This window comes from Mercenaria mercenaria, chromosome 16 (genome assembly GCF_021730395.1).
Source record: "Mercenaria mercenaria strain notata chromosome 16, MADL_Memer_1, whole genome shotgun sequence".
Lineage (NCBI taxonomy): Eukaryota > Metazoa > Mollusca > Bivalvia > Venerida > Veneridae > Mercenaria > Mercenaria mercenaria.
In genome coordinates, this window is record NC_069376.1 from 73,658,614 (window position 1) to 73,671,259 (window position 12,646).

General features: G+C 35.3%; 2 protein-coding genes across 2 annotated transcripts in view; one reads left to right on the forward strand and one right to left on the reverse strand.

Moving 5' to 3' along the window:
* The window catches only part of LOC123541111 (uncharacterized), a 166,188-nt gene that overhangs the window by 92,809 nt on the left and 60,733 nt on the right, over nt 1-12,646 (forward strand). The window lies entirely within an intron of this gene.
* The window catches only part of LOC128549797 (uncharacterized), a 57,539-nt gene continuing 45,181 nt past the window's right edge, over nt 289-12,646 (reverse strand). Inside the window, exons 3-4 of the mRNA XM_053527448.1 lie at nt 12,351-12,401; nt 289-11,519 (exon numbers count right to left, since the gene is read on the reverse strand). Of these exons, the coding sequence (XP_053383423.1) occupies nt 6,763-11,519; nt 12,351-12,401 (4,808 nt within the window). The 3' untranslated portion in view covers nt 289-6,762. The remainder of the gene's footprint in view (nt 11,520-12,350; nt 12,402-12,646) is intronic.

Genomic DNA, 12,646 nt, shown 5'->3' on the forward strand with positions numbered 1-12,646 from the left:
TTATACCACTATGCACTGGGGAGACATGTGCTTTATACAAAAGCATCTTATGGTTAGACCCTGTTAACCTTTGACCTCCAAGTGTTACACTGCTGTTGAAGCGTCGTCTAGTTATGAAACATTCTAGCCATGTAATACACTTTTATCAGTATCCTTTAATGGATGGCAGGGTTGTGGTCCAGACAAGAAGAGGTGCAAACCTATAGTTCCCAAATCTTCTTTTTCAACCAGTAGTGTACGAATAGTACACCTTTACTTGAAAAAATACAAACATTGATTTAATTATATAAGCTTTTAATACAAAAGAATGATGCAGCAAGATGATGACAACAGAAAACTAAATCAGTAAGTTTGCAATATTCTCAGTATGCTTATGATAGTGGATGCATACAGCATTAACCCTTACATTTACGAAAGACGCAATTATAACATCAGTACTCCAAACCTAACTAACGAATTGTTTCCCTAAATCTTTAACATACACAACTGTTTTCATAAATTCTGAGAGAATCAATATTTCAAAACAAAACATCTTTGAACAGTTACTTATTTGAAACAACAAATCTTTTGCAATATTCTATCTAGAATTTGATCATTAGTATTTCGGCTCAGGTAATAAAACAGTCTAACAAACAGCGCACTTCTAAGAATACGGTAATTTACACCTAAAGCTAGACACACTTCACGAATTTCATTAATTCAAAGTTTGAGTTTGGACAAAAGCTAATCGAAGTAAGCCAAACATTATGTATTTGAAATACAATTAAAGGTCATTTTGAAGTAACATTATAGTGTTAATGTATGTTGCTGCTGTGTTGTTGAAGTACGCGCTTTGTCAAAACTTTGTACTCTATTAACATCTATAAAGAAGGGAGGCATTCGTTCACAGTGATTGATAATTCTAACAGTAGTGCAGAATCTCACAATGAATTACATCCGGCTATATAATCAGATAGATAACTGGACAGAGATTTTTTATACGATAAGTTAAGAAATTAAGAAATTCACATAAAATACAGAAAAATATATACAAAGTTAAAGAAATATTTAATTATATAAAATTCATATTTGCCCGAAAAGCAATCATATATCCTCGTGCTGCCAAAATTCGATCACAACTTATATTCGATCTGCCCCGGAAATGTTTTATATTTTACCTTATTTGACCTATGCACCGGTTGCACGCGCACCATTTGTTTACACGGACAACTACAACTGTCAAACAGTTCTCTTCTCCAAAATGGAGATAAGAAAGGTAAAACATCGTTAAATATTTGAAAAAAAAATCAAAATGGCTGGAATCTACTACGCCCAAAAATGCAATTTGTATTCACCCTTTATTTACTATATAAACTGTTTACATTCCGTCTGCTTGAAATGCATTTTACCAGGGCCTAAATCCTGCAACGTGTACCTACCGAAAAATGTTACGCCCACACCCACGACTATGTTTATCATTCACTTTCCTTATTAGAATTTAATTTGATAATAATTGGATGCGATTCCAGTACACTTATCCTGAATTTGTCATTTTTTAGTCTCCTGTATCTGCTAGAGGACCTTATAGGTCATATGACACAGATGACCGGACAAGAGCCTACCTTGCTGTCAAAAATAAGGCATTGATTATAAGAAAGGCTTCAGTAACACATGGTGTACCGTATCAGTTTGGACACTGTTAAGTAAGGTGTGTGTCCACTCGTTAGTCAGGAGCAGCAGCTGGCTCAACACCTGAATAATATAGCTGAAGTGATTATACCCGCCAAGAAACCATGAATTTAGCGACAGATTACTAACAAATGATGATAGGCCTGTATCTGATAAGCGGCTTTATAATTTCTTAGCACGCTGGCCAGAACTTAAATTGAAAAAGCAAAGAGCATTGGAGATTGTCAGAGCAAAACGAGCAACTAGACAGTCAGTTGACAATTATTTCACATAACTTAAAAGAATTTTAGTGAAATATAATCTTGAAAAGAAACCAAACAGAATCTTCAATGAGAAGGAAAAAAGGATTGACTACCGACCACAAGCCACCAAAGGTTGTCGCTGGAGAATTTTACAAGACAGTCTGTAACTTCAGGCAAGTCGCAAACAACTACTCTTATTTTTCATTTTCCCAGGTGCACGCATAATTGATAGATGGCTCTGCTCTAGGAACATGGACCATTTTCTAATCAAGTGGATGGTCAAATACTGAAAGTTTCTGTCAGTACATGAAAGATCATTTGTTGAAATACCTTCCTTCACGTGATAATCACTATTTGTTAGTTCTGTACGACGGTCACAAGTCACACTGCTCTCTTGGGCTGGCAACATGGGCCAAGTCTCCGAAAATCATACTGTTTGTTTTGTCGCCTCACTTTCGCACATTCTCCAACCGCTTGATTAGATTTGTTTTGGACAATTCGAGGTTGCCTGAAATTCTGCTTGCCAGAAGTACATGAGAGAGTCTGGTGGGCAATTAATAACCAGATATCTGTCAACTAGCCTGCAAGGAGTATTCATCTACTCTCACTGTGCCAAATATTAATGCAGCTTTCAAGAGATGTGGAACCCATCTATTCAATATTGTCAGTGATTCAGTAGTTGCACCAGCCATGACCTTTAAATCCCAGAATCCTTCATCCACAGAAATCAGCTGAAAACTTTTGTGTAAGGTTGGCAAAATTCACGAAAATGTTCAAACTGCTAAAATAAAAGAAACACGCTTAGCAAAGTTATTGGTAGAAAACCTATCACAGAAGATGAAATTATAAACAAAATCAAGGACAAGCAGAAAAAATGTAACAACAGAAAGGGAGCAACTGTGAAATCTTGTGTGGCCAGTACATCTGATAATCCAGTGAAAAGGGGCAGGAAATCTCAGCATGGTGCTATTTCACTTAACGACTGGTGAAGAGGAAAAATGCATAATTTGCAAGCATTTCTCCCCTGACACAACTAAATTTCCCTACATCATTTTTGAATTTCTGGGTGTTGAGACAGGTGTAATGGGGAGCCACCTTCCTTCTTGAGTATTCAGGTATGGGGCTCCATTTCTGTGTCCCAACTCTGAAAACTGAATGAGTAGTAATTTGTAAATGTGTTTAAGATTGTGTTTTAAATTCATTGTTTTCAAAAGTTACACATGTTTACCAGTTACAAACAGTATAAATTTGTGTGCAGCGCTTTCTTATGTGTGCGGTGTAATGAAAACGGACTGATTATTGTAGTAGTTTCCCTTGATCGAAAATAGATCGTGTACTACCGGTTTTGGTGAGTACTAACTTAATATTTTAGACTTATTGTAAAAATGGTTACCTTTTACCATCTTATCGTTTGCGTTGAAATTTTTCTTAGTATAAAAATGCACGTACGACGAATTTAGTTAATTGATCGAATATTGGCGGTACGGGGATATTAAAATTATACTAGAATTTAAGGACCATAACGAGAGTGTTTATATGTGTCTGCTGCATTTTTGTTATCGCTATGAGCATAAAATATGTTATTTATTTGTTAAGTCCTTGTTTTGTAATTATATTTTTCATTTAGTTGTTAAATATATGAATACTTGATTTATAAAGAAGAATGTGAAATTGAATCCACGGTATTCATTACATCCCTTTATTTCTCTGACCTTGTAAGTTGATGTGCAGTATTTCAAACCTTGTAATTATGCAAACACTCTATTTGGGCAACTGCTTTACCTTTTTTAACACAACAGTATAACCCTCGTGGAACTATAATTAGGTAAAAACTAATAAGAAACAATATGTTCACAAAATACAGGTTTTATATCTATATACAATAATCCTCATAAATAGCTTAATTCTTTACTTCATTACTGAAGTGTTTAAATTGTTTAAGGTAGTTCTTCACGTTTAAAATGTAGAATTTTATTATACCGTATTCGTTATAAAGCATAATTGTAACCGGAGGAAATTCAGCCAGTCTAAAATTGGCCAAGTTCACGTCGAAGCTCTAGGGAAGGGATAGGCTGTAGTATAAATGATACTTACTCCCACCTCTAAAGTAACTGACCAATCAAAAACTGGGCCCTGGAAATATGTAAAACTGTTTTCCCCCTGCACATTGTGCGCTGTAATGAAATGCAAGGAACCAGTAAACCCTGCCTCTTAGTGGTGTTTGAGGAGTTCAGCTCTTCAACAGGGAAGGTACGATTGGTGTACTAACTTATACCGTTCAAGCGGGTTACCGAGTATAGAGTCGGTCTGTACTCAACCCCAGTGCTTCCTAGTGGACTTAGCCAATGAGACGGTATTGCGCTTGATTATTGTTAGACTGATTTGAAAATATAAGTCCGCCAGGTCAATTTTTATAATGGGCTTCTATGGGAGAATCGCACATTTGATGACATTTTCGCGTATATATAAAGTTCCACAATGTCGATATTATAACTTTTCATAGTTGTAGATTTTGTTATTTTTAGTCATTTAAAGTTATCATTTCGAATTATTTTACATCAAAATCTATCTATTGTCAAGTTAACCTTAAGAAAGAACCTTAATATACGGGACATAATATATTAATAATAAAACAGATTCTCGGCAACGTTTATGCTGCCCGTTTAGCAACCACAAGGCAGTATTGTAGGTTTTTCGGATAAATGACGTTATGCCGTCACTTCCGGTTAATCAAACGTGCAGAACTACCATACATGTTGATACAAACATTCATATGCAAAATCTGACTTAATGCAAAATATATGTTATAAGACAAGCTGAATGTTTTATTAATAAAAACATACAAACACTTACTAACAATTTACTATAATACATCAAATGCCTGAAAAAGAGGCCTGTGTCAATTGCTTAAGCAGGCGTATCTGGGTTGCTGTTTAGTTATTGACAATGACCGCTTGGGACACTTTCGGCTCCGCCAAGAAATACATTATCTCTGCTTTTTACTTTGCTTCTTGCATATATGTAGAACAGAACAGCCGAACTCTGGTCTGATCGCGCCTGTGGACAGTATACAACAAACGCAAGCCAGTGAGTCAAAAGACTTCCTTGTATTGCTATAACTGTCAACTAGTAAGTCAGTAAGTCAACACATGTACTTGTATTGCTACAACTGCCAACCAGTGTAATAATTCTCGTAAATCAAAGTAGGCTATAATATGCTATAAGTAATACTACATATTATACATACTATAAAATATTTGCGTAAGTAAAGAAACCTTACCAGTAAAAATACAAATATTTCGTAGTTCTTTGATAAAATTACAAGCATTCATTATCAAACGAACATACTAATAAGAATCTGTTATAACTTTACTAATATGACATATATAAGGGAATAATGAACCTTCATGAATCTTAAAGTATGTCCACTTTCTGATTAATTGTAACACAGAAAGAGCGGATTCTAACGACGACCCATCCCCATCCCAATCCCAACCCACAACAAAAAGAAATCCAGCCTTAAACTGAGACAGTCATTTTAGTCAAAATTTATTTTCAAGGCGCTTCACCCGCAAAACTTTATAGTAGTACCAATTATAATTGCTGAAATAGTTTGAACGGTGTAGTCAGTTGAAAAGCTATCAACTTGGTCAAAATGTTGTTTTAAATGAAAAACATGTCATTGCGTCTAATATGCATATCAGACTATGTCATATTGCACCATGTGAGGTATACTTGCGAAATAATTCCCTAGGAGGTATGCTCTCGGACTCCCTTGAATATCCCAGTAACTCAACCCCATCCCCTAAACCTATGTCCTGAATCCGCCCATGTAAAGTGCTATTCTTGCAATTGTCATTTTTCTTTGTATAACAAACGTGACATGCGCCTTTGCAAAATTTTCATTATTCAACAAAAATAAAAATCCTAAAACTAAACTTACTTTTTTCAATTGTCATGATATCATCAATATTATAGTTTGATATCAACAGAAATATATCATAAGAGGCTCGCTACATGTAAACATACACAAATCTAAACTTCTAAGATAATAATAACAAGAGTAATATGAAAATGTACATAATGTCGATATGGAATATATAGTAGAACCATGTCTGTTAAAAAATATATTGCAAAATCAAAGACAAAAACATTTTTAAAAGATGACAGTTATTAAAGATCATCTAGAACACTTTTGGGAGCTTTTTTCAGTGTATAACGTTCAGATAATTATATTTTACTCTAGAAACTATATACTGTATGTGTCATATATTGTCTTAAGTATGAAAAAATATTTAATCCTACAAACACTTGTAATGTGTAGGCAAATGCTCTCTAACCGTTAGTCACACAGTAAACAATTGATGTAGTATGCAGAAATTATGCAGATACTTGTAGAGCTCTACCAATGTTACAGAAAACCTTGACATGGGGTGCATGAATTGAGGGTGAAGGCCTCACCAGCTAAGCGAGTAGCGTAGACTGGGGATATGGAACGGAAGAGGTATGAAATGGTGGCACCTAAATATTAATCTGAACGCAGGGAGATACCGATGCATATAACGACCTCACTATAGACATCATTTTGGTAGAACCTCTAATGCTGTTTAACCTCGGGGGTAGGTATGGGAGGTACAGGAATGGGGGGCAGGAAATGTTTGAATCATATGTTTGAAATGGTTGGTTGCCTCTGGTGCAGTGTTTGGTCTAAACTTTGATGAGTAAAGGTAACTTCTCATCCGATGGCAGGTGTACAGCCTACCAACCAACCCCCCTAACACCTCTCCCCTTGGAGCCGGGCCTGAAATGCAAGGCAAAATGACACTTTTTCTATGCAATCTTTATCTTCTGACTAGTTTAAATCGTATAAACCGACGTCACTGTTGTCAAAGAATGTGTCCAATATTTCTTCATAAACAGGCTCAGAATCTCCAATTCCACTGTATCTGTTTCTTCCCTCAGGTACGCTTGATACGTTTGCAGAGATTGGTTGTAGGTATTCAGTCTCGGTATCTAAAAGACAATCATCGGGCACTTCGTAATCTGACTCCAGAAAACTCATTATAGTTGGATCGTCCTGCTTCTCGAATAACGCCGATGAAATCCAGTAGTCTTTGAAAGTAACATCCCATTGGCTATTGGTCATTAGTATTTCTTTAACTTGGTCAGCTGCTATTCTATTGCAATACATCAAAGCCTCAAACAACATTTCAGTATCGCAAAATTTATCAAATTTCAGAAGTGACCGAAATGTAGTCAGATCAACCCTTTGACAACACAACGCGAGTGTTGCTTTATAATAAGGGTCCTTGCATGTTTTTCGTGACTGTGGAAGCATTTTCAATGTTCTGTTAAAGCAGAGATCATTTTTTTGATAGAGGCTGTATAAAAGGCAATAGGTTGTTGGTTCTATGTGGCATTCTGACAGAAGGCAGAGATAAATTGCAGGCTTTTTTAAGAACATGGCTTCTTCAAGAGCAGTCTGGATGATATTTTTGTCTAATTCTTGTTTGTCACTATCAGATAAACTATAAACTATTTCAAAAGTGTTACCGTCAACAGAATTCATCACACTCGCTAATATTTTCAAACTTGAACTGCAATCGTCTGCCAGTACCCTTTCAAATATTAATTTCCTGCAGTCCGGATGTATGCGTTTTCTGAGTATACATAGCTGCCTCAGGATATCTGGCAATAATCTGTTTATTTCAAATTGAGAATTATTAAAGAAATCCTTCAAGTCCTTGCAATTTGTTAAAAACAACGCTGTTATAATTCTATTCTTCATAGCAAATTCAGTATGTTCGAACAAAACTTTCCAAAGAGCATCATCAATTTTGGATCGATCATAAAGTATTTTCAAATTCGGATCTTCGAAAGACCAAGAATTATTAGAGAAAAAATCGTTAATGACTGTTTCCAAACGATCAAATGGTAGCTCGTTATAAAGATATGAATCTAGTATCAGACGAAGGTGCGCAGATGTCAACTGTATATTTCTTTCACATAGTCGTTTGTACAGCTTCACGTCTGTTTCTAGAACTCTGAGTACAACATTTTCACTTCCCGTTTCAGAAACATTTTCCAAATCGCCTATCAAATATTTGCAGATTGTCAAATATCCATTTTCAATTGCAAAACAAATATCCTCATATTGAGGCTTAAGGCCATATGCCGACAATATTGTATAAAATCGCACATCATTCCTCCGGAGAGATTCTTGCAGTATCTTCCTAGCGGTATTGATTGAAGTTGGAAGCCTATCCATATCATTCAATATTTTTATTGTATCCTGAAAATTTTCCAAGGAACCATATTTTACAACATTTGACAAACAGTCCAATGTTGGACAAAAGCCTGCTTCTAAAAACATACTATACAGGTCATGTCTTCCAGAACTTTTTGATAAGATAGCGGACGCGGCTTCGAACTGTGGAAAACTCGGATTAGAATGTGCAAGGTGCTTTGTGATTTCAGAAACAACAACTGTCTCACAGACATCAACTGCTCTATCTAATAACTGTTCAGAACAAAGTTCTTGATAACGCGATAGAGAACTAACAATGTATTTGTTAAGCGTTTTATAGTTTATTATAGTTTCACCCTTTTGTATTAAAGAAGCTATGATGTACGATTGTAACTCTGCACTTCCAAATCCATAAGCATCGTCCAATATATCATCTGTCCTTACTCCATTTCTTTTAAATATCTCACACGAATTTTTATCTTCACTACTCTCTAAAAGAGCACATTTTAAAACTATATCCTCTGGGTTCCACGCGTCATTTTCCTGAATGGTGGATATATAATTGTCTATTAAGCTAAATTCTTTCTTACGGCAGACAAACAAAATTGAATATACTGAAATAGGCATTTCGTTACGCTCAATCGCATTCTCCATCATAAGCAGTTCAAAAATATCAGGCTTATAGAATGTATTGGATAATGACCTGGTCATGTTGTTTTCATCTGGTGGCCAAACATTCTGACGTTTTAAATGCTTAATTGCTCTTTCCATTTCTTTAAAAGTCCCACTTATTGAAATGGTAGGTAAAGTTTCATATGGCAGTAGTACGCCATGTTCTGTGAAACACTGAAACACTTCCTCCTTGTCTATAGCAACCAAAAGAGCCGATTGCATCACTTGTTTGTTCAAACCCGAAAGGTTCCTCACCAAGCTGAACATCTGTTGTACTACGTTCAAAGTATCTACATTTTCTCTCTGGCATTCAATCACAAAACGAAAATGGTATGCACTTGGCTGTAAACCCTCGGAAATAAGAAATTCGTAAATGTTCAAATAAAAAGCCGACTGTAAAAATGCTCGTTTTATACTTGTGTTGTTCGGTCCAAACTTTCCGGCTGTTTTCAATTTGGTAACAGTCATTTTAACGACATCAAGTTCTCCTGTCAAAACAGCTTTATATAATGTGGTTACACAAGGTATGACGTCACAAGAAAGAAGAAAATGAAATGTTGGAATATTAGACGGGAGAGTCGAATTCAGCAGATTGACCGCAAAGGGACTTACCGGGTCCCAGTCATTCTTATGTGTCAAATGCTGGATGATTTCTTTCACTCGCTCTACATTTCCCATTTCAATATTATTTTCCAGGAATGTTGAAGTTTCTAGAATTCCCATCGCGACAAGCTCTTGTCTCCACAATGTATCGTTTACTATCTCCGACCATATTTTCAACTTAGGGTCAAACGTTTGACGTTTGTCGGCATATTTCATATCCCACAATATTGATTCTACCAGCTTGTAGTTTCCCTTCCTTGACAACCACAAGTGTTCCTTTGATGGACATATTCCATTTTGAATAAACGTTTCAAAAACATCCATATCAAATAATGTGCTGAGTGTGTAGCTTACGTTTGCATCGACACGAAACGGACGAGAGGTGCTCAAATCATGTGTAATGAGCCTTACTAAGTCCGAATTCTTTGCCATCGCTGCTATTTGTAAGCACTTAGTCGTTACAGGACATCCGGCCCGTCGGATTGCATTATACATTTTTATATCGCCATTTTCTACAGCTTTAGTGAGAGCTTCACCCTGCTTCACAGTCGCTGGATTTAAAAGGCCCTTTACGTGTATATACATATCTGTGTTTCCACTTTCTGCGGCTTCGACTAAAAAGCTTTTATTGAATTTAACAGACGGAACCAATTTAAACGCATCTAGATTTCCTCCTCTGCATGCGCCGTGACATGCATGAAGTTGTACCTCATACGATCTACAGTCTGTTTCCTTTTGAACCTGAGTAAAATGTCTTTTACACTTTAGGTAACCAAGTACTTGTGCTAGAAACCAACACGAAGTTTCCACCTTTTCTTTTTTGTTCGAACATGTTTCTAAATAATAAGCAATAAAAGACTGATAGCTTTGATCATTTCTGTCACAGCATCGAGACAGCAAAAACTCTTTTAATTGTTTCCTCTTTTTTAATGTTTCAATCAGTAGTTTCAGTATGTCTCTAGATAAGCATGGATGCACTGCCATTTCCCTGACATGGTTATTATCAACAACTTCGGCTATCACCCTGTCAACTAAATTTTGGTACAGAGGCTTTCTTACGAAAACACAATCAGCGCGATAAACATCTTCAGAAATCGTAATATGTTCCATGAAAAACGTCAAATTACTATACTGTATAACTTTGTCATAAAGTCCTTTTTGGGCAACATAAAAACCAGTTGACTGGTAAATGCTATTATGAGCAAACTGATATCCGTCAGATCTAACATTCACAAACACACCATCCATGACCTTCAAATTTCTATGAATTTCATCATATATAGTGTCAATATCCTTTTTATATTTTACAATGTCTGACAACTTCATTAGAATTTCATCATTCTCCTCTGATCGATTGAAAACAACAGGAAAACGTTTGCCTTTAATCCAGAGAAAAAGTAAGGTCATCTGCTTACAAGGTGTAAGTTGTGACACAATACCAGAATTCATGACCAGATTGCGTTTAAAAAACAATTCTCTATCAAGGAAAAACTGATCATCTGACGAAAACAAAATGCACATATACGGAAATCCAAGATCTGAGTTAAATGCCGAAACACACTTTTGCATTATTTCTTCAGAACAAAGTCTTTTTCTCATGTTTAATGCTTTTGACAGAATTTCTAATTTCTCAGCGGAACTCAGTTTCCCAGAACTCAAAACTGTCTTTCTCGCAAACATTGTAAACTTATTTAAAGACTGAATGCATTCTTTAAATACAATTTCCCTAGTAGCAATAATAAGCTTAAGTTCTTTCGCATTTACAAGCTGCTGAAGTTTTTCCAGTACAGGAATCCATGATTTAAGCTTACTTTCATCGAGCTCGTTGTTTCCAAATATGTCGTCTATAAAAACAAATTCAAATATGCGAGGATCTATTAGATAAACATCATTCGGGCTACTAATCTGTAAACAATTATTTCCATTTCCATGCCTACGCATAATCTCAAAAGCAGTGTAGGTCTTTCCCTCCCCAGCTCCTCCTATTATTATTACATTTCCAGTGGACAGTAGCATATTCTCTGCTTCATGAAACTGTTCTGTGTGTACAAAATTAGAGACCTCGTTAAGAATGACTTCGGTTTGTTCTGCAATGTAATTTGTACTTGTGGTAGATGGCATGTTGTGATAAAACAGTACTATGAATCTTTAGAAAATCAAATTGATTTAATTCATTCATTTGACTGTATCTAAAACAGATGTTTCTTCCGGGCACTGCGTACTTTTATACTTATTCGTCCGAGACAATTAAAGAATGAACACTAAATTTATAACGAATGTAAGCCAATTAAACAGTTAAAATATAAATAATTGTTTATTTTCTTAGTATAGTGTTGATAAGATATGAGAAGACACTCGCGCATGAGGTGACCGTAAAGCAAAAGGACATATAGACTATCAAATCTGACACAACTATGATTATCTTCTGATATCATCGGAAGACGGTATTGCTTGATTGTAACAGAAGTGTGAAGTTCCTGTTAGCTAAAGCTTTATTTATCAGTATGAAGTAGATATATTTTATTAATACCATTGGTTAGAATATATGCTTCCAAAAGATCTTTTCAACATCATTTATATAAAATGTAAATATGTTTTTCTTTTCAATTAAGTGTGCCTGTTACTTAGACTTTATGGGTCAAGTTGTTTGGCGCCTGTTAATGTCATGATGCATAATTCATGCGAAAATATTTAGGGCTTGAGGCGTTTTGCCTACAAACTTGACTCCCAAGACATTTTGATGTGTTTTTTAAATATTTTAATTACTTTAATTTTTATTTATTGATTTATTTAACTGGTCGGATGACCGTACAAATAAACATTATGATATCTGTAGAGACGTTACCGCAATAGCTTTTTATGAACAATTTAATTACGTCTTGACTTTACGGCTTAATATTACATTTGTTTCTACTTACTTCGAAGTGGCTCTATCGTAGGATGGATCCTTGCTGTTGACTCCTCCCTTTCTGAAAGAAAATCATCGGAATCGGTTTTAATACTGTAGATAATATTAAAACGTATTTATTTAATTTCAATTTTAATAACATTTATTTTCAAATTTGTTGGAAGATATGTAAGAAATTATCATATTAAAGGGAGGTAATTCTGAAGAAAATACAGCAACATTTTTTAATTGGGTCTATATGACACATGAGCTTATATTGAAACATTTTACAGACTGGACAGGAAAAGATGAATGTTTAATTTTGAC